The sequence below is a fragment of the Tenebrio molitor genome, chromosome 7 (genome assembly GCF_963966145.1).
Source record: "Tenebrio molitor chromosome 7, icTenMoli1.1, whole genome shotgun sequence".
Classification (NCBI taxonomy): domain Eukaryota; kingdom Metazoa; phylum Arthropoda; class Insecta; order Coleoptera; family Tenebrionidae; genus Tenebrio; species Tenebrio molitor.
In genome coordinates, this window is record NC_091052.1 from 13,655,858 (window position 1) to 13,679,741 (window position 23,884).

Consider the following 23,884-nt stretch of genomic DNA (forward strand, 5'->3'; position numbering starts at 1 on the left):
AGGAATCTGTCTAGGACTATCTCCCGAAACAACATGGTCGACCAAAAATTTTACTCAAATTAATTTAGGAAAGATGTGAAAAGACCATGGATTTGTTTTGTAACATAAGTTGCTTAACACTTGTCACGGTTCGAAAATTTCATCCCGTTCGTTTTTCGTTTTTTTGCGGATTTGGCCGGAGTGGAAGGCCCATGGGTTCCACTAACACCTCGAAAGTAACCTTAAAAGTAACGAATTCAGTACACTCTCGCTCACAGTTAGGCTGAGAGTAATCGCATGTTACCGCGACCGTTTTGTTTGTGTCTTTTTCGTTCCCGATCCCTCATCCTCCCGTTCGCTTGTCGTTGTCGTTAATCCTTTCTACCTTGCCTTCTCTTTTGGTTTTCCTTGTCGGCTTTTCTTCGTTTTCTTTTCGTTTGGCCCCAGCTGAAGAGGCAGCTGGAATCGTGCCCTTATCCTCACAATTTCAGCGGGACGGTAGCTATATACCGTCGAGTTTGTCAGGTCGCGAACCTTGGCCCTTCGCCAGAAAAATTTCGCTCTTTCCTATCTTCTTCTTTCTTCACGGCCTAGAGTTTATCGGAGTTGAGTAGGTCTTCTGAATGTACCGTTCACTTACCTTTCCCTTTTTTTTTGACACCAACTCCATAAATTCCCTTCACCTTCTCGTCCCTGGACATTTTTTTTTCTCCCTCTTTCACGGAACTCTCTTCATCTCCCGAAACACCTGGAGACGGTCTCGATCGACGGTTCTCATCGATGATCGACGGCGTAGGCCTTTTGGTCCCTTTGTTTTGATTTTTCTAACCTATCTCGGTCCCGCTGTCGCGCGTCAAAAATTCGACCACGCACGCACCTGTCGGTTCACGATATTCCTTCTGTCGACAGCTGTTAAGGTCTGTTTTCCTTCACCGAGACTGGTTAGACTTTTTTGGGCAAGGCGATAAGTTCGCGTTTCGATGCCACTCTTCCTTTTTCGCAAAAGTACCGTGACTGGGTGAACTTCGTGTCAGCGTTTCTTTTTGTGGATCGCACCGATTTTCGGGATTTTCACGAAGTCTCCTGTGCCCGTCAGAAGAGTTGCGTGGTTCTTCGTTTCGTGCTGGATAGCGTACCTTTTGGAACCCCAACTCAATCGGAATTTCCGGATCTTGGGAGTCACGGACTTTTTTTTGGCTTTTCGTCGCCCCAAAAAAAAGACCTCACGCCGACTGAGTAAGTCACAGTTTTCCCGTCGTACGTTACCTAATGGCGTTCTCTTCTTTCTATGAAAGGGTCTTTTGAGCGGATCTTTTATTACGAGGACCTTTTGCCGGACCCGTTCCAGCGGATCCGTCGAGTTCCCTGTTTTTCTGGCCTTCTTTTTTTTTCATCTCCACCGGAGTCAGCAGCGGCCTCAACGGCAGCAGGACCGCCGAGCAGCGAATCCCGCAGGACGCCGAAGGACGACGCAGGAGGCTCAGGTCAGATCGTTCCCGAATATCATATCGCACCTACAGGAACAGAGCCTCCATTTTGCTCGTGTCGGGTATCTCCGTCTCTCAAGGCCGCAGCAGTTTTTCAGCAGGGAGATAACGTCCCTTCTTTTGCTTCTTTACCGTCTCTCTCTGTCGCGTATTTTGTCTTGTGTGTGTGTGTAATTTGGAATTCAAACTTTTTTTTGACAATATTATTTGTAAATCCGACGCCGGTAAGTTTAGAGTTGCGCTTTAATTCGATACCGTTTGTTTCGCGGTCGCACCGAAGCTTGTACAAGTATCGTCGGCGGCTCGCGGGAATTTCATTATTAGTTCAGATTTATTTTGTGCGTTACCGGTCAGGACCGTTCATTGAATTTTTTTGTTTGTTTGTTGCAATTATATTTGGCTTTGGCCACATCGAACAATAATTTAGTTTTTTTCCAACAATTAATTGTACAAATTACCCTTTTAATTTTCACTTATTGTAAATAAATATTGTACCAGGGAATATAATTTGATTAAATTGGTTAACTGGGACACGTGCGTTTCATTTCGGGTATCGGCCCCGGAGTATCACTGGATCCGGATACTCCCTAAGCATCAGTGCCGGAGGATCCTGGCGCCCTTACTATCTTGTCTTTCGGGTCTGGCTGATTCGTTCGCTACCCCGCCCAAGACTGAGCTACCGGCAACAATTGCCAACCGCCGACCCAAAATTTTGAAAAATATCGTGGCACACTGCGTTGTTTTTTAACATGTGTTATCAATTACTCCCATTTAAACCTGTCAGTAATCGCGTTGAGTGATTCGATCTATTGAAGTTAATGCAAAGTAACAATTTATTTCTATTTACGATATTATTTTCAAGCATGGATCAATTTATATTTGAAATGACATAAATTACTGATGGTTTTAATCACCCTCAAGGATGGAGTAAACATGTTAAATACAGTGGGTGCAAATTATCAAGATAAAATGCACGTTGCAATTAGCAACTAAACGAGTTTGTACCTACTGCCTTGGTCCAATTACTCTAGACTCACCTTTGACTTTCTTCAGCGGTCAGTATTAAAAAATGTTCCCAACACATTCTCTCTTGGATCGTACCAGCGGTAAGTCCTATTCACCACTTTTACGCACTCGATTTCTGCAACACAGTTTCCCTCATTTTTAGATGAAACTTGTGGGGATCGAATTTGCGCCGTTGTGCGTCCCGATGCACCGAAGATACGAGGTTTTGGCGGCGGCAGGCGCCTGTCTGAGTTTCGCCATCGGTGGCTTCATCGGCCTTTTCATCTGCCTCTACCTGCTCTTCACTCGCTTGTGGTGGTTGGTTCTGTTGTACTTCGCCTGGATACACTTCGACCGGCACACTTGCGAAAACGGCGGCCGCATCAGCGCCTGGGTGCTGAACTGGCGATGGTGGTACCACGGGAAAAACTATTACCCCATCGATTTGGATTGCGTCCCGGGGCTCGGACTCGACGCCAAGCGCAATTACCTCTTCTGTTGCTTCCCTCACGGAGTGATACCCGTGGGTCCGTTCAGCGCCCTGGCCACTCCCTGCAACAAGTTTCACAAGTCGTACCCGGAGTTCATTGTCAAAACGGCGGCTCTGCGCCAGATATTCTTTCTGCCGTTCTTGCGAGAGTTGGCGTTGGGCATGGGGATGATTTCGTGTTCGGCTAATTCCCTCAATTACGAGTTGAGCCGTCCAGAAGGGGGGCACATCGTGACTTTGATGCCTGGTGGTGCGATGGAAGCCTACAATTGTCACCCCGGCAAGTACAGATTCGTGGTAAAGAACAGAAAAGGATTTGTGAAGTTGGCTTTAAGAAATGGATCACCTCTAGTCCCTGTTATCTCGTTTGGTGAAACCGACTTGTTCGACCAAATCGACAATCCTACTCTACACAAGATTCAGGAATTTATCAGGAAGTACTTGGGGTTTGCGCCTGTAATTTTTAACGGAAGAGGATTCTTCCAGTACTCGTTCGGTTTGATTCCACGGAGAAAACCAATTACAACAGTCGGTAAGATTTTTGTTAGTACTCGTTAGGTACCACACTAACTAATGTTTTTCATTAGTGGGAACACCAATTGAAGTTACCAAACTGGGAAATCCTACAAATGAGCAAATACAAGAGCTACACGACAAATTCGTACAATCATTAGTGGCTTTATTTGAGGAGTACAAACACAAGTACTTAGAGAATCCAGAAGACCAACATTTAGAGTTGCAGTGAAAGAAATAAAATCTTTCCAAAACAAATGTTTTTAGAATTCCTTATTTACAAATTTTCATCCCGAATGAAAAATGTCCTTGACGAATAACATTGTAATTTATTTATTTCATCCTGTGTCAAATTTCAATACTTTATTTCATTCTGTCCGGTAGATGTTCAATTGCATCATCAATTTGAGTCGGGTAGGTGAGTTATAACAGTATCAGAGCCGGAAAGTGTCACTAAGCAACACGATTGTTATATTTTTATTCATCAAATCTGACATTGAAAAATGAAAAAGTCAAAAAATATTCAATCTAAAAAAACAATAGCAACGGCCGTTGCCACAGGAAAAAGGTAATGCTATTTTGACAGAATAATGTGATTTTTTAATTTTTGAATTAAAATTATGATGCACAAGAGACTTCCAGTATGAAATAAAATATATTACGATATACATCCGGTAGTACGTACTTGTAACAGGTACTTGTTTAGACATTCTTGACTCGGCTCCTAACGTCGCCTCGTCCATAATGTCTAACTCGTACTGTTACAAGTAACTTACCGGACTTATGACGTAAATTACAATTACGTCATCAGTTTGAATCCGGGAAAACGCAAAAAACGGCCGGACGCCGGTTAAGTGTTGCTATTGGAAACACAAAAGTAACAATCGCAATAACAATTATTCAGGTTTAAGAAATGTTTTATTCAAAACTAGATCTAAATACAAATTAACAATTTAACTATTTTGGCCACAAAGAAGATGATGCACTTACTTTCTCAGACTAAAAACGTTAGTTCACAAATAAAATAATACAACCATTTAAACCAAATCTAAAAAATAGACCAGCTAGCATAACCTCTTTCGTAATTTTCTTCACATTATTTTCTGATTTCCATTTACAAAAATGGCTGAATTGTTTTTGATACCTTTCACCAGACTTGCTACTCTTGCTAGGTATTAATTCAGCACAGGCTTCTGCAGATTTTCTTACAATTTCTGGAGAATTTGCTTTAGAAGTCATTTTGACGCACCAAATTATTTCAACAAAATCAACAAAATAAACAATTGCCAAACAGCCGTTCCTAATCATGTCCCAAAAATGTGACTAGATTTGGAGCATTTGTTGAATTATTTTGAAATTAATTTCAATGTTTCTTTCAAACGAAATTTGAGGCAGAATGAAATAAAATACATAACGACATTCGTCCGTGAACTCTTTTTACAGCACTCGTTTCGAGTTTCAAGACTCGGCTCCTTCGTCGCCTCGTCCTTAAACGTCTCACTCGTACTGTAAACTATGAGTTCCCGGACTTATAACGTTAATTACTATTACAAAATTACGTAAGCTACATATTACAAGCTATTATCACTCTCAAAAAAAAAATTCATGTTTCAGAACGGTAGGTATAACTGATACTGTATAATTGCGAAGACAAAATTGCCATTACTCGTTAGACCACTTGGTTGTACCTTTGCACTTGTACTTACGCCTTGCCGTTGTCCGTGTGCAAAAGTGCTTCCAACAAACTTTTTGTGGCCTCGATCCACCGTAAGTAGTACCACCTGGTGCAAACTTTACCAAACTCGAGTCCTGAAATGCAGTTTTCCTTTTCTTGAGATGAAACTTCTCAGAATCGAATTCGCACCGTTGTGCGACCCGATGCGAGATTTTGGCGGTGTCGTCCTGGTTCGTGACGATGGCCTCTCGAGGCGTAATCGGCTTGTTCATCTCGTTCTTCCGCGCTTATGGTGGTTGGTTTGGTTGTACACTGTCTGGATGTATTTCGACCGACACACTTGCGATCCAGGAATGCCGGTGGGGCTACCACATGAGGAAATACTTTTTTCCAACGTCAAGTCTGAAAATGACATTTCCATCACTCAATTTAGAGATGAAAGTAGGCGTTTGCATCACATGTGAGGAAAGTAAATCACTTCCCTCACTAGTGGGGAAAGTAAAACAAAAATTTGATCCTCATTTAGGTATGTACATACTTTCTTTAAAATAACGTTCAAATATACATTTGTAAGAATTCTTTATTAACAATTAGCACTTACAAAGATACTTAACTTTTTTTATCAGTATTATAGAAATTCAATGTACAATTTTTTAATCGAATTAAAACGCCAAATGTTCCTGTTTTTTTTTTCTAAATAACGTGTCGGTACAGAGCTTGACGTTGAAGCCAAACTAGCGCTTCTTGCTGCTTGTCTCCATCTCAGTAACGCATTGTATTCGTTTCCGTAGCGTGCTCGAGATTTTATAGGTAATAACTCCAAAGATACCTAGTTCGCTGCTTCTTTAATTTCTGTATTTGGTAAATTTACAACACTATCTTCTACTTCCATAACTATTTGTTTAGTAAATTCTGATTGATTTTCAAGTTTTGGTAAAAACACGACTTGACATTTATTAATTAAATTTTATTGTTTACTGTGAGCATGGAAACGTGATTTTCAAATTTTACTTGTATGTTGATTTGTATAAAATAATAAATTGATAATCCTATGCAAGATAAACCGAAAGCTCTTGACGTTGGAAAAAATAGTATGTTATATACGTGAGGAAAGGTCCATTGCTAAACTTGAATGATTGGATCAACTCGCTATCGCTCGTGATCCAATTGTCATTCTCGTTTAGCAATGCATCCCTTTCCTCACTTATATAACAATATACTATTCCGTTGAAATGGACTGTGTTCCGGATTTTTCTCTGGCTTCCAGCCTCAACTACCTTTACTGCTACTTCCCTCACGGAGTGCTACTCGTGAGTCCGTTCAACGCTATGCTTGCCAGGGTTTGCGCTTGTGATTGTTAATGGAAGAAGGAGAAAAAAGTACGAGTATTACTTTACTCACTTGTTACATAAATAACTATCATTTTTACACTGAAATCGACGATTTTTTACTGTTTCTTCTTCCTGTCGTTTGTGCAAGAGTTGACGTTTATTGTTGGGAGCATTTTGTCTTCTGCTAAGTCTTGCATATTTTAAAGGATCTGGAAGACAAGAATTTAGAGTTACAGTAACGTTCAAGACAGCTTTGTTTTCATTTTCACTTTTATGTTAATTTTGTGATAACGTGTGATCAATTAAAAAAAAAAATCTAGTTAACTGGATTGTGCTATTCTGATGCTTTGATTGGTTCAAACCACCATTTTCGCCTACTCTGTTTTTTTTTATCGCACGGTACTTCAATATGTAATAGTATCGTGCGTTCATTTAAATTTATTCTCAAAGTTGGCGTTGAAGACTCGATTGTGAACTCACTATACGGAAAAAGGATCACGGATCAGCTGTTACGCTTTTGCACAAGTGGTGCGTTCTCAATCGACTCTCCAACGCCAACTTTGAGGATAAATTTAAATGAACGCAAGATATGTTATTTATAGGTAACGGGTGTTTTTTAAAATTTGGCGTCAAAGTTGGCGTTGAAGAGTCGATTGTGAATGAAATAGTTATATTTTAGCACCCAAGGAAACTTTTTGACAAACATTTTAGCATCCAAGGAAAATTTAACAAATAATAAAAAATTCAAAAATTTTAAAATGCGGTTGTAGAAAATATAGTGTTTTTATTTCGTGCGAAAGAAGATTGTTTTGTTGGTCGACCTAACGGTCTCGACCAAAAACTCATTCTCATGCCCCAACAAAAAACAATCATTTTGTGCACTTAATACAAAATAGTTATTTACGAACCAAGTGCGGGAAGACGATGTTCCCGCATGAGCGCATTTTTTAAAGCACGAGCGACGAAGGAGCGAGTACCTTTAATTAATGCGCGAATGAGCGGAAGATGTCTTCACGCAAGTGGTTCGTACAATATTTTTTGTACGAAAATTAAATTAAAATTTTTTGTTTTAATACATTAAACATAAACGAACATAAAACCAAGTAGGCAGTGATCTTTGGTTATTGGAAACAATTGCTTCACTTGATATTTCAATTTTTGCAATAATTTGTGAATTTTGTAGAAACAATTTTCAACGATTATAAATCTTTCCGTAATTTTTTAATGGAGGAAAATCCAGGGAAGTTGTATTTTATTAACTAAATTTTATTATTATCAAGACAGATTTTTTTTTAATGCCTCAAAGGGCCAGTGTTTTTTGCAATTTTTACATTCGAGTCGAGCGGGAAGCACTTGTTTCGGAGCGAGCGTTGGATGTTGGAAGCGTTGCTTTCAAGGCTATGAGTACAAAAAAGTCTTTACAGGTCTCTTCTACGTGCCTGTTAAATATTACAGGGCTCTGCCTGTAATTACCCATTTACTTAGTTACCACAAATACTGTAGCATGTCAAAATGCCACTATTCTTTTGGCCGGTGTAGGAGGCCCAAGAGATCCTACTATTGCTCGCGGTCCAATCAGATCGCTGCTCAAATACCTGGAGCTAGCAAGATAACGCACGGCATTTGACGACGCGACGCGCCCACCCTGCCGTAACCTTTTTCGGGACGCTCATTTCGAGATCATTCAGTTTGTTTCGTCAGTCAGTTCATTTTTTGTTTATCGTTTCAGTATTCAGTTTCACTTTCGGTTTCATTTAGAGTTTTCTTTTGTGGAGACTGTGCCAGCCATTTCGGGGCGGTTGGAACAACACATGTTGGCCCCAAAATTTAAGGCTGAGGTGGCTTTACGCCTATAGGCTGTCTAATAATAATAATAATAATAAGTTTATTCATGCCAAGATACAGCGTATTTGCACACGTCAACCAACTAGATTTAACTACTTATAGGAGAATGCAGCTAAAAAATTCAACTAAGCATAATAATATATGTACATCAAATTATAATTAATAAGAAGTAAAAGAGCAAAAATGAAAGCAAAGAAAAATGATTGATCAACTACAAGACTTTGTGCACCCATATCATGTAAAATCAGTGAATTTATTCTCTAAAAACTCTTCAAACGAATAAAATTGTTTTTCTATAAGATATGATTTGATTTTACTCAACAGCATCTTTTCATCAATGGTTTTTGTTATTTTCACCGGAAGTTTGTTAAAAAATTTTATGCAAAAATAATTTATACCATCCTTGGATTTAGATAATCTTATTGTTTTAAAGCTAATGGCTTCGGCTCGGGTGTGGTAGTCATGAAATGCACCAAGAGTAGGGTAGGAATCAAGATTTTTTATAATATGTTCTAGACACTTGTAGATGTATAGACAGGGTAGAGTGAGAATATTGAGTTTCTGAAAATATTCGTGGCAGTCATCCTTGTACCCTAAATTTGCAATTATTCTAATGGCTCTTCTCTGCAACCTAAACAGTCTATGCCGCGAAGGTGAATGACCCCATGCCAAAATGGCATACTGTAGATGACTCTGAATTAAAGCGTAATAAGCAATTTTTAAATACTGTTGGGACAAGACATCGCTCAAGTTACGTAAGAGATACAAATTTTTGGATATCTTTGTGACCACCTCATCACCATGCTTATTCCAATTTAGCTGTTTATCTATAAATACCCCCAAGTATTTTGTAACATTAGAAAACGTTTCTGTAGTGGCATAGTTTTTTAATGTGAAAATTATAGAGATAGTTTTTTCTTTATTTAGAGTTAATTTGTTGGATATGAACCAATTTTCAGTAAGTGTAAGAAGATTCTTTTGATCAATCAACAGTTCAGTTAAAGATTTGGCCTTATTACTGACAATCGTATCGTCGGCATACATTGTGACATTTTTATTTGATAAATATCCTGGGAGGTCATTAATAAAAATTAAAAAGATAATGGGATCAAGTATAGATCCCTGAGGTACACCGTGGATAATCTTCTTTTCAACTGAGTAGGACCCATTTGTACGAACAATTTGTGTACGATCACTTAAAAATGACAAAATAAATTTTGTACTTGCAGGGTGGAAATTATATAATAAAAGTTTTTTGATTAATAATTCATGCGATACACAATCAAACGCTTTGGTTAAATCAAGAAAATATGTGTGATAAAATTCATTTTGTTCGAAGCTGTTTAAAATGTTGCACGTAAGATGGAGAATTGCTGAAGTCGTTGAGTAGTTCTTTCTGAAACCAAACTGGTAGGGTGTAAGTAGTTTATTATTATCCAAGAACTTGATGATTTGAGATAACATTAGTCTTTCAAAAATTTTAGAAAAGATGGGCAATACTGAAATGGGTCTATAATTATTTACATCCTCAGCGTCGCCTTTCTTAAAAATCGGTGCCACTGCTGCTTTTTTAAGCTGGTCGGGAAATAACCCTTGTTTAACAGCACAGTTGAATAATTTAGTTATAGGCGAGATCAAACAGTTCTGCACCGTTTTTACAAGAGACGTCGAAAATCCAAAAATGTCTTTGGTGTTATTATTTTTTAATTGTTTAATTACATCTCTGACTTCTACTTCCGAAACTTCGTGAAAATAAAAAAAACCATTGCACTTGGCATCAGTAACATTCGTGGACCTCATTATATTTATGGGACTATCTGTGGCTGTCGGTAAACTGGAGATAATTTTATCGGCTATAGATGAGAAATAATCGTTAAACTCGTTTGCTGTTATGGTACACTGAAGGTCTTTTTTAGGTTTATGTTGATTTATGATGCTCCAAAGGGCTTTGGGATTACCTTTGTTATGTCTTACGAAACATTCATTTGCTTTCATTTTTGCCTCCTTTATGGCGCCAAGATATCTTTTTTTAAAACTAGACAAAAGTTGTTTAGTTTCTATAGTCTCATGAAGTTTATAAGCGTCATTTAGTAAACCAAGAGTTTCTCGCATTTTCTGTAAGTTAGAATTAAACCAATTATTACTACAAGAGACTTTAGAATTACGTTTAAATGTAACCATTTTCTCAGGAAAAGCAGTATTGAATATAGACAAAATGTTATTTAAAAACATATCAAATTTATGGTTTATATCGAAGTCATAAGTTAAAAAGTCCCAGTCAATATTGTCTAAGCAGTGGTAAAAAATGAATTTTCCATATTGTGTAATGGGTCTAACACGTTTTGTTTCCATTTTACACTTACGATTGAAGAAACAATTTTTTACCTGCACTAAAACTCCTGTATGATCGGAAAAATCCGTTTCCAGTGGAGATGTGCGCACAAAATCACACGGTATATTTGTGAAAACATTATCAATATGGGAATTGTTTCTAGTGGGAAAATCTACAAGGGCATATAACCCAAAACTACTGAATAAATCTGTTAGTTGTTGAACATTTTCGTTTTTCAAGTTAAAATGAATATTAAAATCCCCGCCAAAAACCACATTCTTATCTTTATAATCAATTACATCCAATACTTTACAAATGTTTTCGCATAGAACTTCGAATTTACCCAATGGTGATCTGTAGACGACAATCAAATACAAGTTGAATTCTGGTAGATAAGTGCCAATTATTTCGCAGTCAATTTCGGATGACAGGCTCTTGACAAATTGAAGGGATTTGAACTGATGGCAACTGAGAATAAACTGGATGACACCTCCATGGGTATGATTTGACCTAGTGAAGCTTTCCGCTGTCGTGAATGATTCTATTCGCACAATGTCACTTTCCGCTGGCTTGAGCCAGTGTTCTCCAAAACATAGAGCATCTAAAGGTTGTGATTCCATTACCATTTCGATTGCACCAATTTTGTTTCGTAAACACTGGATATTTAAAAACAAAATGTTTATACACTGGTTCCAGTTCTCTGATTGCTAGACTTCGTATACAGTTTGACTTCTTACGACTGCCACTTGTCTTCTGTAGGCTTCACATTCATAGTCGAAGCGAGAATGATTTACTTTAATATTTATATTGTTGATATTGTTAAGTTTGGAACAATTAATGCAGACTGTATTATTTTGACATTCACTTTCAGTATGACCCGCTTTGCCGCAGTTCAGACACAGGATTTCTTTTATTTGACAATTATTACTCATGTGATTGAAACCTCCACATTTGTAGCACCTTATGATATTAACATGTTCATGCCTTCCATTTAACAAATACTGATCTTAGATTTATGAATGTAGAGTAAGTTAGAGGATCGACTTCTATAATCGCGAAGTAATTATTCTTCATTTTTTTACAGACGATCATACGGAATAAACCTTTCATATTTTTTAAAGAAGAATTTTGATTTATAAGACACTGTTTCAATTCCTCTTCCGTCATTTCATTGTTAAAGCCCACGATTTTTAATTTTCGGATTATGCGGCTTGACCTTTTTAACTTCATACTCTTTGCCCATTTTTGTCTTCACTTCTTCTTCCAATTTATTGGCCTCTTCTTGGTTGCAACAAGCAATTGCGACGCTCCCATTTCGCAGACGTTTAACTTTTGTGATGCCCACTTGAACTTCTTCGGGATTAATTTTATCCTGTAGGGTTTCAAAAGTTACATTGGCATTCTGGGAAGATTTTGGTTTTAAAATAACAACATCTTTACTAGGTTTGAGGGCTTCACTATATAGTTGCTTATCTTGATGGAGGACGTTTTTAACATTTTCCGTGATCCTTAATTGTCCGTTTGAGAGTGTGTTAAACTTTTGATCAATTTGTATTTGTACCTCTTTTTTGAACGATAAGAACTGTTGAGATAGTTCTTCTCTTACTTTCCCTACAAGACTTTTTGCGTGGAGCGTTTGTCGTGGTCCCACTCGTGCGCAAGCGCACTCGACGGTCAAAATTCTCACTCTTGTATAATAATGCATTTCTATCACTTATAACATAATATACTATTATTTAAAGTCAAAACCAATTTGTTTTAAAAAAAAACCTCCGACGAATAAGTATTGAGCACTTGTCCCGGCAACTGGGCAAGACAAACACCAGCTCAGAAAAAGTAAGTTGCCTGGCGCCCATTTTGAACCCACACCCTTGCCCCGAAAAACCCCCTGAGAGCCCGGTGCTGTCCCTGGCCCATTTTGGGTCATAATACCTATAAAGTGTCATTTACTTAGAAGGTGGAAATAAAGTAATGAATGATATAGTCAAGATAAAATGCAACGTTGCAATTAGCAACTAAACGAGTTTGTACTGCCTTGGTCGAATTACTCTAGACTAACCTTTGACTTTCTTGTGATCAACTTCCTTCAGCGGTCAGTATTAAAAAATGTTCCCAACACATTCTCTCTTGGATCGTACCAGCGGTAAGTTCTACTCACCACTTATACGCACTCGATTTCTGCAACACAGTTTCCCCCATTTTTAGATGAAACTTGTGGGGATCGAATTTGCGCCGTTGTGCGTCCCGATGCACCGAAGATACGAGGTTTTGGCGGCGGCAGGCGCCTGTCTGAGTTTCGCCATCGGTGGCTTCATCGGCCTTTTCATCTGCCTCTACCTGCTTTTCACTCGCTTCTGGTGGTTAGTTCTGTTGTACTTCGCCTGGATACACTTCGACCGGCACACTTGCGAAAACGGCGGCCGCACCAGCGTCTGGGTGCTGAACTGGCGATGGGGGTACCACGCGAAAAACTATTTCCCCATCGATTTGGATTGCGTCCCGGGGATCGGACTCAATGTCAAGCGCAATTACCTCTTCTGTTGCTTCCCTCACGGGGTGATACCCATGGGTCCGTTCAGCGCCCTGGTCACTCCCTGCAACAAGTTTCACAAGTCGTACCCGGAGTTCATTGTTAAAACGGCGGTTCTGCGCCAGTTATTCTTTCTGCCGTTCTTGCGAGAGTTGGCGTTGGGCATGGGGATGATTTCGTGTTCGGCTAATTCTCTCAATTACGAGTTGAGCCGTCCAGAGGGGGGGCACATCGTGACTTTGATGCCTGGTGGTGCGATGGAAGCCTACAATTCCCAACCCGGCAAGTACAGATTCGTGGTAAAGAACAGAAAAGGATTTGTGAAGTTGGCCTTAAAAAATGGATCGCCCCTAGTGCCTGTTATCTCGTTTGGTGAAACCGACTTGTTCGATCAAATCGACAATCGTACTCTACACAAGATTCAGGAATTTATCAGGAAATACTTAGGGTTTGCGCCTGTGATTTTTAACGGCAGAGGATTCTTCCAGTACTCGTTTGGTATGATTCCACGGAGAAAACCAATTACTACCGTCGGTAAGATTTTGTTAGTACTCATTAGGTACCACACTAACTAGTATTTTCCATTAGTGGGAACACCAATTGAGGTTACCAAACTGGAAAATCCTACAAATGAGCAAGTAGAGGAGCTACACGACAAGTTCGTCCAAGCATTAGTCGCTCTATTTGATGAGTACAAATACAAGTACTTAGAGAACCCGGAAGATCAATATTTAGAGTTGCAGTGAAATAAATAGTCTCTCTAAAACGAAAATTTTCAGAATTCTTTATTTACAAATTTTAACCCCGAATGAAAAATATTCTTAACGAATGATGTTGCAATTTATTTACAAAATTACGTAAGCGACATACTCGTATTACAAGCTCTTATCACTCTCTCTCAAAAAAACATGTTCCAGGACGGTAGGTATAACTGATACCGTATAATTGCGAAGACAAAATTGCCATTACTAGTTAGACCACTTGGTTGTACCTTTGTACTTGTATTTAGGCCTTGTAGTTGTCTGTGTGTAAAAGTGCTTCCAACAAACTTTTTGTGGCCTCGATCCACCTTAAGTAGTACCACTTGATGCAAACTTCACCAAGCTCGAGTCTTGAAATGTAGTTTTCCTTTTCTTAAAATGAAACTTCTCGGAATCGAATTCGCACCGTTGTGCGTCCCGATGCACCGACGGTACGAGCGTAATCTGCTTGTTCGTCTGGTTCTTCCTCCTGTGCACACGCTTGTGGTGGTTGGTTTCGTTGTACATCGTCTAGATGTACCTCGACCGCCACACTTGTGAGAACGGCGGCCGCGTCATAAAATGGGTCCAGGAATGGCGGTGGGGCTACCACCTGATGAAGTACTTCTCTGTTGAAATGGATTGCGGATTTTTCTTTGGCTTCTGACCGCAACTACCTTTTTTGTTGCTTCCCTCACGGAGTGATACCCGTGGGTCCGTTCAGCGCCATAGCAAGTCCCTTCGGCAAGTTTCGCAGGAAGTACCCGGAATTCACCGTGAAAACAGCTATTCTGCACCTGTTCTTCGTTTTGCTGTTTATGCGAGAGTTGGCGTTGGGACTCGGGATGATTTCGTGTTCGGCTAAGTCTCTCAATTATGAGTTGAGCCGTCCGGAAGGTGGACACATCGTGATTTTGATGCCTGGTGGTGCGACGGAAGCGTGTAATTCTCAACTCGGGAAGTACAAATTCGTGGTGAAGAGCTGGAATGGATTTGTAAAGGTGGCCTTAAGAAATGGATCGCCTCTAGTGCCTGTTATCTCGTTTGGTGAGACCGACTTGTTCGAACAACTGGAAGGTCGTACTCTACACAAGATTCAGGAATTTTTCAAGAAGTACTTAGGGTTTGCGCCTGTGATTATTAATGGAAGAGGATTCTTCCAGTACTCATTCGGGATTATTCCACGGAGAAAGCCAGTCACCACCGTCGGTAAGATTAGTTAGTACTCATCTTGTACTACTCTAATCGAGTGCTTTTCATCAGTGGGAGCACCCATCGAAATTACCAAAATAGCAAATCCTACAAATGAGCAAGTGGAGGAACTGCACAGAAAGTTCGTTCAATCACTAACAGCTTTATTTGAAGAGTACAAATACAAGTACTTAGAGAGCTCCGATGACAAGCATCTAGAGCTGCAGTGAAATGCAAGACTGTTTTGTTTTTGTTGTCGTTTTTACATTAACAATGTTATAATTAAAAATGTTCTATAAGAACTGTCTTACAATTTGTGTTATCAAAAACCAAAAGCGGACACTAGTAAGTACCATCCCAAAAGCGTTTTCAGTTCCTTCCTTCCAATTTGGGCAAAATCCGTTTTTTTCAAGAAAACTCTTTTTTGTAACAGGAAATTATTTAAATTTTATGAATGCAAAAGAGCTCAAAGACAATGCGTTTTCGGTTTCTTCTAGTTTTTCTTTGTAAAAATATTTAGTTGGAATTTAAATGTCTGATAAATTAGTGATCGCTATAACCGAACGAATTTTATCACACAGTGCGTTCGTAAAGTTCGGAATAAATTCAATAAAACTGTAAGTATTAATTTCTGAAAAAAATTCTCGAAGAGGTTTTTAAAAAGTGCATATTCTTCAGTACCTACTCTATTTATGTTGACAGCTTTTCATCTCCTAATTATGACGTCATCAATTTTTTTTTAATGTCAACTCTCACTTTTTTCTTCTTTTTCTGATAGGCCTTCGTACTAGCTGAACGATGAATGAAAGAAATTGATACCTTACATAACAATTTTTTTGAGAAAATGACAAATTTTACTTCAAAAATTTAATTTAATTTTTAACGTAAAAATTTTAATTGACAAAATCAAACAAATATCTAAGATTAACAATAAAATTCAACGCAAATGTTGAAATTGCCTCCCGCCAACCTTTCGCACTCACCCACACTTTGTACACTGCGCTCAATAATGTCAGGGCTTATTTGTTCCGTTTCAGCGCGAATTATCTGCCACAAATTTTCTAAATTGTTTGGTCTATTAAAATAAACCTTTCATTTTAACTAAACCCATAGAAAAAAAAATGGTTACCAAAAAAATTAAATTAAATTTTTGAAAAAAATTGTAATTTTCTCAAAAAAATTGTTATGTAAGGTACCAATTTTTTTCACTCATCGTTTAGATAGTACGAAGGTCTATCAGAATTAGGAGATGAAAAGCTGTCAACATAAGAAAAATACCGAAAAATATGCACTTTTTAAACGCAAAGTTGACTTCTTCGAGGATTTTACTTACAGTTTTATCGATTTTATTCCGAACTTTACGAACGCACTGTATATTATGTCATAACTGGTAAAATTTTGTCCGAAAAATTTTCAGATTTTACGAGAGTTTGTTGATAGCAATTTATCGAGTGGCATTGTTAAAAAAATCACGAGTCGCAGACGAGTGGTTTTTGATCAATGTCACGAGATAAATTGACAACAAACTCGAGTAAATCGATCGTAAAATTGTGCCAGACAAAATTTTACCACGAATGGTATTCGGAGGACTATTTCATGAATAAAACTATTTTCAAATTAAATGAAATAACTGTCACTTGAAAGTTGGCTTGGTTTAGATTTTGTTGCGTAAATATCTTCGCTTATTGGCTCTAAATATGAGGTAAAGGCGATAAAATTTTGGTTTAATTAATTTTACCGACTGATTTTTTTATTACTCATTGTTGAATGACGAGATGCTATTGGCCGAAATATAAATGAATGAAATAGTCGCCTTAATACACAACTATTGATAATTAAGTTTTTATATCTATAACTGACTTTCCTTTAGATAATCTTATCATTTTCAAATATACAATTCTAAAGGTCACACTTTGAGTAACTATATTGCAAGTGACAGCTGTACGAATCTTCAGTTCCGGAAAGTGCTCTCAACATACCCTTCGTTGCTTTGTCCCAACGTAAGTAGTACCACTCGTCCCAATTTATGAAAAATTCCTAAAACTCGAGTCCTGTCAAACATTTGCATTCATCTCAGATGAAACTTTTGGGAATCGAATTCGCGCCGTTGGTGTTACCGATGCACCGAAGATACGAAACCTTGGCGGTGGCGTCTTGGTTTTTTCTGGTCGCCTTCGGGGGCTTAACCGGCTTGCTCGTCTGCCTCTACCTCCTCTTCACCCGCTTGTGGTGGTTGGTCCCTCTGTACGCCACCTGGACCTACCTCGACAGACACGTTGGCGAGTCCGGCGGCCGCGGCAACGTCTGGGTGCAGAATTGGCGGTGGTGGTACCACTTGAAGAACTACTTCCCCGTTGAAACGCATTGCGTCCCGAGTTTCTCTTTGGATCCCACGCGCAACTACCTCTTCTGTTGCTTTCCCCACGGGATAATACCAGTGGGTCCGTTCACTGCCCTAGCAAACACCTGGAGCAACTTTCGCAAGTCGTACCCGGAGTTTACGGTGAAACTGGCGGTTCTACATGCACTTGTACTTCTGCCGATTGTACGAGAACTGGGTTTGGCGTACGGGACGATTTCTTGTTCGATCAAGTCACTCAATTACGAGTTGAGCCGTCCGGAAGGTGGACACATCGTGAATTTGATGCCTGGTGGTGCCGTGGAAGCCTACAATTCACAACCCGGGAAGTACAAATTCGTGGTGAAGAAAAGGAAAGGGTTTGTGAAGGTGGCCTTAAAAAATGGATCGCCTCTTGTGCCTGTTATTGCGTTTGGTGAGACCGACTTGTTCCGCCAAATAGACAATCGTGTTCTACGCAACGTTCAGGAATTTCTCAGGAAGTACTTTTTTCTTGGGTTACCACCTGTGGTGTTTATGGGAAGAGGCTTTTTCCAGTACTCGTTCGGAATGATTCCGAGGAGAAAACCAATTACTACCGTCGGTAAGATTTTCGTTAGTACTCATCAGGTACCGTACTCATCAGTGTTTTTTGTTAGTGGGAACACCAATTGAAGTTACCAAACTGGAAAATCCTACAAATGAGCAAGTAGAGGAGCTACACGACAAGTTCGTCCAAGCATTAGTCGCTCTATTTGATGAGTACAAATACAAGTACTTAGAGAACCCGGAAGATCAATATTTAGAGTTGCAGTGAAATAAATAGTCTCTCTAAAACAAATGTTTTTAGAATTTTTATTTACAAATTTTCATCTCGAATGTAAAATTTTTTTACCAAATAAGAACAATTCAAAGTTAAAAACATCCTTGTAATTTATTTATAAAATTACGTAAGCCACATATTATCATAAGCTCTTTTCAATCTCAAGAAAAAGATGAACATGTTTAAAGACGGTAGGTATAACTGATAATTCTATAATTGCGAAGACAAAGTTGCAATCACTCGATAGATCACTTGATTGTACCTTGTACTCTACACAAGATCGAGGAATTTTTCAAGAACTTAGAGTTTCCGCCTGTGATTATTAATGGAAGAGGATTCTTCCAGTACCCATTCGGAATTATTCCACGGAGAAAGCCAGTCACCACCGTCGGTAAGGTTGTTAGTACTTATCTTGTAATACTCTAATCGAGTACTTTTCATCAGTGGGAACACCAATCGAGGTTACCAAAATAGCAAATCCTACCACTGAACAAGTAAAGGAATTGCACAGCAAGTTCGTTCGCTTTATTTGAAGAGTACAAATACAAGCACTTAAAGAATCCCGAAGACAAGTATCTAGAGCTGCCGTGAAATGAAAGAATGTTTAGTTTTTGTTGAGGTTTTTAGATTAATAATGTTATAAATAAAACTGTTCCAAGTATAAGAACTGTCTTACTCTTCGTGTTACCAAAAACCAAACGGGTACTACACTAGTAAGTACAATCATTCCTTCCAATTTTGTCAAAAATCTGTTTTTTCATAAAACCTCTTAAGTATACATAACAAGAATTTATTTAAATTTCATGATCGCTAAATAGATCAAGGACAACGATGCGTTTTCGGATTTTTCTACTTTTTCTTTGTAAAAATGCTTTGGTAAATTTTATTGTTAATTATTATTATTATATAATTATTATAAATAATAGTGATAATTAGTGATCGCTTTAAGCGAATGAATCTTATCAAGTTAATACACAAATATTGCAAATTAGATTTTTACATCTACAGGTGTCCCTAAAAAAGAAGACGTGTCCATAGCTCCCTTATTTATCGGACGATTTTAATTATCTGTGCACGAAATTAAATGGTTGTGAATAGGCTACAATACGGCCTACTAAATTCACGTATTGCCCTAAGGGCTTCAAGGTTAAACTGTCAAAAAAAAATTGTTCAAACACACTTTTTTTTAGAAATTCTGATAGGGATTTTAATTCTGAAAACAACAACGTATCACAAGTATAACCTTGCATAAAAAAATAACACTAACTTTTGAAACAAATGACGAGCACCAAGCGAGAAGCTATCAAAATGCATTGCGTTACAGTGTAATAACCATCGACATATAGAGATGGACTGCTATGTACGACTGCGCTTCCAAATTGTATAGAATGAGATGGAAATAACAGGAGGCTCAGCTCCTTGTCTCTGATATTTTCTTATTGGCCCTTCGATAATAAATGACGTCAAAAGAAGGGTAGCGACAGCGTTCCCTTTATTGCTCTCTCTTTCTACGATTTTTCGCTCGCGCAGCCTACATTAGCAGTCCATATCTATATGTCAATAATAGTAATAAGTAATAACCAAATTAAGTTAGCTGGAAAAACAAATGACAAATGATAACATAGGGATTGTGCAAAGATGCCGCCAATGTTTAGCACAAAATGGAGCGCATAGACGATAGTAGCGTTTTTAGTTTTTTTATGTAGTTTTGTTATGTAAGTGTATACTTGTATACTTGTGATACATTGTTGTTTTTAGAATAAGAATCTCTATCAGAATTACTAAAAAAAAGTATCTATTCGCATTAAAAAAAAAATATTTGGGAGTTTACCATTGAAGCCCTTGGGGCTATAAATAAGAGAGTTATGGACTCGCCTTCTTTTCTGCGGACACCCCGTATAACTGACCTTCCTCAAGATAATCTTATATGTAATTGTCGAGAATGCAGTAAACAAGTATGCACATTAATGCGGCTGATATTCTTAAGGTCAGACTTTGAGTATATCGCAAGTAAGTAACTAATAACTGTATGAATCTTCATTTCGGAAAAGTGCTTTCAACATGCTCTTCGTTGCTTTGTCTCAGCGTAAGTAGTACCACTTTTCCCATATTAGGAAAAATGCCACAAACTCGAGACCAGTCAAACATTTGCCTTCTTCTCAGATGAAAGTTCTGGGAATCGAATTCGCGCCGTTGATGGTACCGATGCACCGAAGATACGAAACCTTGGCGGTGGCGTCTTGGTTCTTTCTGGCCGCCTTCGGGGGCTTAACCAGCTTGCTCGTCAGCCTCTACCTCCTTTTTACCCGCCTGTGGTGGTTGGTCCCTCTGTACACCACCTGGACCTACCTCGACAGACACGTTGGTGAGTCCGGCGGCCGCACCAACGTCTGGGTGCAGAATTGGCGGTGGTGGAACCACTTGAAGAACTACTTCCCCGTCGAAACTGATTACTCCCAGGGCTTCTCTCTCGACCCCACCCGCAACTACCTCTTCTGTTGCTTTCCCCATGGGATAATACCCGTGGGTCCGTTCACAACTCTAGCAAACACCTGGAGCGAGTTTCGCAAGTCGTACCCAGAGTTTACAGTGAAATTGGCGGTTCTACAAGCGCTTGTACTTCTGCCGATTGTACGGGAATTGGGTTTGGCGTATGGGGCGATTTCTTGTTCGATCAAGTCACTCAATTACGAGTTGAGCCGTCCGGAAGGTGGACACATCGTGAATTTGATGCCTGGTGGTGCCGTGGAAGCCTACAATTCACAACCCGGGAAGTACAAATTCGTGGTGAAGAAAAGGAAAGGGTTTGTGAAGGTGGCCTTAAAAAATGGATCGCCTCTAGTGCCTGTTATTTCGTTTGGTGAGACCGACTTGTTCCGCCAAATCGACAATCGTGTTCTACGCAACGTTCAGGAATTTCTCAGGAAGTACTTTTTTCTTGGGTTACCACCTGTGGTGTTTATGGGAAGAGGCTTTTTCCAGTACTCGTTCGGAATGATTCCGAGGAGAAAACCAATTACTACCGTCGGTAAAATTTTCGTTATTACTCGTCAGGTACCATACTCATCAGTATTTTTCGTTAGTGGGAACACCAATTGAAGTTACCAAACTGGAAAATCCTACAAATGAGCAAGTAGAGGAGCTACACGACAAGTTCGTTCAAGCATTAGTCGCTCTATTTGATGAGTACAAATACAAGTACGTGGAGAACCCGGAAGACCAACATTTAGAGTTGCAGTGAAATAAATAGTCTTTCTAAAACGAATGTTTTTAGAATTTTTATTTATAATTTGTGAGTCCGAATGTAAAATTTCCTTACCGAATGAGGACAATTCACAGTTAAAAATAACCTTTCAATTATTTATAAAATTACGTAAGCCTCATATCATTCGTGGTGAAGAACAGAAAATGATTTGTGAAGTTGGAGCACCTCTAGGGCCTGTTATCTCGTTTGTTGAGACCGATTTGTTCGACCAACTGAAAAGTCGTACTCTAGGCAAGGTTCAGGAGTTTATATGGAATTACTTAGGGTTTGCGTCTGTGAATATTAATGGAAGAGGATTCTTAAAGTCCTCATTCGGGATTATTCCATGGAAGCAGCCAATCACCACCGTCCGTCGGTAAGATTTTCGTTAGTACTCATGTTGTACTACTCTAATCGAGTGCTTTTCATCAGTGGAGCACCCATCGAAGTTACCAAAATCGCAAATCCTACTAACGAGCAAGTGGAAGAACTGCACAGCAAATCCGTTAAGTCACTAATCACTTTATTCCAAGAGTACAAATACAAATACTTGGAGAATCTCGAAGACAAGTATCTTGAGCTGCAGTGAAATGAAAGATTGTTCCTTCCAGTTTGGGCAAAAATCTGTTTTCTCAAGGATACTGTTTTTTGTAACAGGAAAATATTAAAATTTGATGAACGCAAACCAGCTTAAAGACAACGATGCGTTTTCGGTTTTTTCAAAAAAAATTTTTTGTAAAAATATTTGGGTAATTTTTTATTGGAATTTAAGTGTCTGATAATAAATAATAAAAAATTATTGAATTTTTTTATTGGAATTTAAGTGTCTGATAATAATAGATATTTATACACCAAGTGAGTTAAACCAATGTTTATTCAAGAGAAGAATGTTTAGCTCAAGAGCGCGAAGCGCGAGTGAGCTAATTCTTCGAATGAATAAACATTCGTTTAACTCACGCGGTTTATACAATATTTTATTCAATTTTGCGACAGACAGTTTCAATTCACGAATTATTATGAATTATGCAACATACTGCAACAAAAATCAAGTCTGTGACAGTGGCAACACTTCCGTGACAACCATTTTGCTATAAACAATTATTTTAGTGTCAATAATTTTCGTGAAAAATGTCGGAGTCAGAAATATGCGACGAAACGAGATTTTTGTTCCGGAAGATGTAATCAATGAAGCACTAGAAGCAGTAGGCAAAGTAGTGCCAGTAAAATCTAAAATATTGTACGAAAAAGGGTATAATTGTTTGTGTAATTGGAGAAATAAGAAGAACGCCCGGGGGTCGACGTGAAGATAAGTTTGGCTTATATTTCGGAGCTATTAAAATCTGTAAAATCATCTTAATTGTGGGCATACCGTTCACAGCTGACGAAAATGTTATTGATTAAGGAAAATGTCGATATAAACAGGTTTGTGGATGTTTATCTATAGAATTTGTGCTAAATTAAGGTTTGTAGATTCCATCAAGTAGAAACATTTTTGAAGCAGCATTCTGTAGGACACAGGGCAAAGAAGTAGAAGGTTTTGACACGGGAAGAACAAGTTCTACATACATACGAGTACATTATATATCTGTTCTTTAACAAAGATTGAATTAAAAAAATTTTAAATCGCTAGTGAGTTAATTTTTTTTTAACTCACTCTACCGAATAAACAATTGTTTACCTTGGTTGTTATGAAGTTGATAAATACGGTTTATCCAACATTCAATAGTAATATCGTGTTTTACTAGTTAGTTTTAATTGAGTAAACTGGGCTATAACTAGTCTGTTGTTTTAACCCACGTTGCCATTTGCACCGTGGGTTATAACATACATAACCCACGTTGCCATTAGCACCGTGGGTTATTAACGTTCATAACCCATCGGGAGCAGAATTTCATCAATAATGTCATTATCTAAAAATTTTGGAATATTGGATAAAACGTTGTATGGCATACGTGGGTTATTAAGTACTACCCACTCGAGGTAATAACCTACTCGGGCAAGCCCTCGTAGGTTACAAATACCTCTCGTGGGTAATATCTTAAATAACCCACTTATACCATAAATAACTATTAAAACGTCAGAATTGAATAAATTATTATTAGTGATCGTTTTAAGCGAATGAATTTTATTGCATTAATAGACACCTATTGCTAATTCGATTTTTACATCTATAACTGACCTTCCTTAAGTTAATCTTGTTATTATAAATTCGTATGAAGAACAATACAATTAAAATTCGAAATAATAATCTTGTTATTGTCGAGTATTCAGTAAACAAGCAAGCACAATAATGCGTCTGATATTCTAAAGGTCAGACTTTGGATACATAGACAGTGATAAAAAAGAAAACAAACCAGAGCA

General features: G+C 38.4%; 5 protein-coding genes across 5 annotated transcripts; all 5 read left to right on the plus strand.

Annotated features, from left to right (window-relative positions):
- Nucleotides 1–2,359: 2,359 nt before the first annotated feature.
- Nucleotides 2,360–3,732, plus strand: LOC138135414 (2-acylglycerol O-acyltransferase 1-like). The gene is made up of 3 exons (XM_069054137.1): nt 2,360–2,572; nt 2,635–3,493; nt 3,549–3,732. The coding sequence occupies exons 2-3, from the start codon at nt 2,635–2,637 to the stop codon at nt 3,704–3,706; spliced, it is 1,017 nt and encodes a 338-aa protein (XP_068910238.1). The 5' UTR covers nt 2,360–2,572; the 3' UTR covers nt 3,707–3,732.
- Nucleotides 3,733–12,440: 8,708 nt separating this feature from the next.
- LOC138135314 (2-acylglycerol O-acyltransferase 1-like) lies at nt 12,441–13,959 on the plus strand. The gene is made up of 3 exons (XM_069054008.1): nt 12,441–12,800; nt 12,863–13,721; nt 13,776–13,959. Exons 2-3 carry the CDS (start codon nt 12,863–12,865, stop codon nt 13,931–13,933), a joined length of 1,017 nt encoding a protein of 338 aa, XP_068910109.1. The 5' UTR covers nt 12,441–12,800; the 3' UTR covers nt 13,934–13,959.
- A 503-nt stretch (nt 13,960–14,462) lies between these two features.
- LOC138135044 (2-acylglycerol O-acyltransferase 1-like) lies at nt 14,463–15,348 on the plus strand. The gene is made up of 3 exons (XM_069053679.1): nt 14,463–14,548; nt 14,652–15,136; nt 15,191–15,348. The coding sequence occupies exons 1-3, from the start codon at nt 14,463–14,465 to the stop codon at nt 15,346–15,348; spliced, it is 729 nt and encodes a 242-aa protein (XP_068909780.1).
- Nucleotides 15,349–16,985: 1,637 nt separating this feature from the next.
- Nucleotides 16,986–18,380, plus strand: LOC138135313 (2-acylglycerol O-acyltransferase 1-like). The gene is made up of 3 exons (XM_069054007.1): nt 16,986–17,118; nt 17,196–18,060; nt 18,116–18,380. Exons 2-3 carry the CDS (start codon nt 17,196–17,198, stop codon nt 18,271–18,273), a joined length of 1,023 nt encoding a protein of 340 aa, XP_068910108.1. The 5' UTR covers nt 16,986–17,118; the 3' UTR covers nt 18,274–18,380.
- Nucleotides 18,381–20,190: 1,810 nt separating this feature from the next.
- Nucleotides 20,191–21,557, plus strand: LOC138135397 (2-acylglycerol O-acyltransferase 1-like). The gene is made up of 3 exons (XM_069054119.1): nt 20,191–20,365; nt 20,443–21,307; nt 21,363–21,557. The coding sequence occupies exons 1-3, from the start codon at nt 20,309–20,311 to the stop codon at nt 21,518–21,520; spliced, it is 1,080 nt and encodes a 359-aa protein (XP_068910220.1). The 5' UTR covers nt 20,191–20,308; the 3' UTR covers nt 21,521–21,557.
- Nucleotides 21,558–23,884: the final 2,327 nt, after the last annotated feature.

Bases quoted from the DNA above. Each gene is read 5' to 3' on its own strand.
- LOC138135414 (XM_069054137.1), top strand. From the start codon at position 2,635: ATGAAACTTGTGGGGATCGAATTTGCGCCGTTGTGCGTCCCGATGCAC. The intron at 3,494-3,548 runs GTAAGATTTTTG...GTTTTTCATTAG, and splicing joins AAAACCAATTACAACAGTCG to TGGGAACACCAATTGAAGTT.
- LOC138135314 (XM_069054008.1), top strand. From the start codon at position 12,863: ATGAAACTTGTGGGGATCGAATTTGCGCCGTTGTGCGTCCCGATGCAC. The intron at 13,722-13,775 runs GTAAGATTTTGT...ATTTTCCATTAG, and splicing joins AAAACCAATTACTACCGTCG to TGGGAACACCAATTGAGGTT.
- LOC138135044 (XM_069053679.1), top strand. From the start codon at position 14,463: ATGTACCTCGACCGCCACACTTGTGAGAACGGCGGCCGCGTCATAAAA. The intron at 14,549-14,651 runs GTACTTCTCTGT...GGGTCCGTTCAG, and splicing joins TGGGGCTACCACCTGATGAA to CGCCATAGCAAGTCCCTTCG. The intron at 15,137-15,190 runs GTAAGATTAGTT...GCTTTTCATCAG, and splicing joins AAAGCCAGTCACCACCGTCG to TGGGAGCACCCATCGAAATT.
- LOC138135313 (XM_069054007.1), top strand. From the start codon at position 17,196: ATGAAACTTTTGGGAATCGAATTCGCGCCGTTGGTGTTACCGATGCAC. The intron at 18,061-18,115 runs GTAAGATTTTCG...GTTTTTTGTTAG, and splicing joins AAAACCAATTACTACCGTCG to TGGGAACACCAATTGAAGTT.
- LOC138135397 (XM_069054119.1), top strand. From the start codon at position 20,309: ATGAATCTTCATTTCGGAAAAGTGCTTTCAACATGCTCTTCGTTGCTT. The intron at 20,366-20,442 runs GTAAGTAGTACC...CCTTCTTCTCAG, and splicing joins CTTCGTTGCTTTGTCTCAGC to ATGAAAGTTCTGGGAATCGA. The intron at 21,308-21,362 runs GTAAAATTTTCG...ATTTTTCGTTAG, and splicing joins AAAACCAATTACTACCGTCG to TGGGAACACCAATTGAAGTT.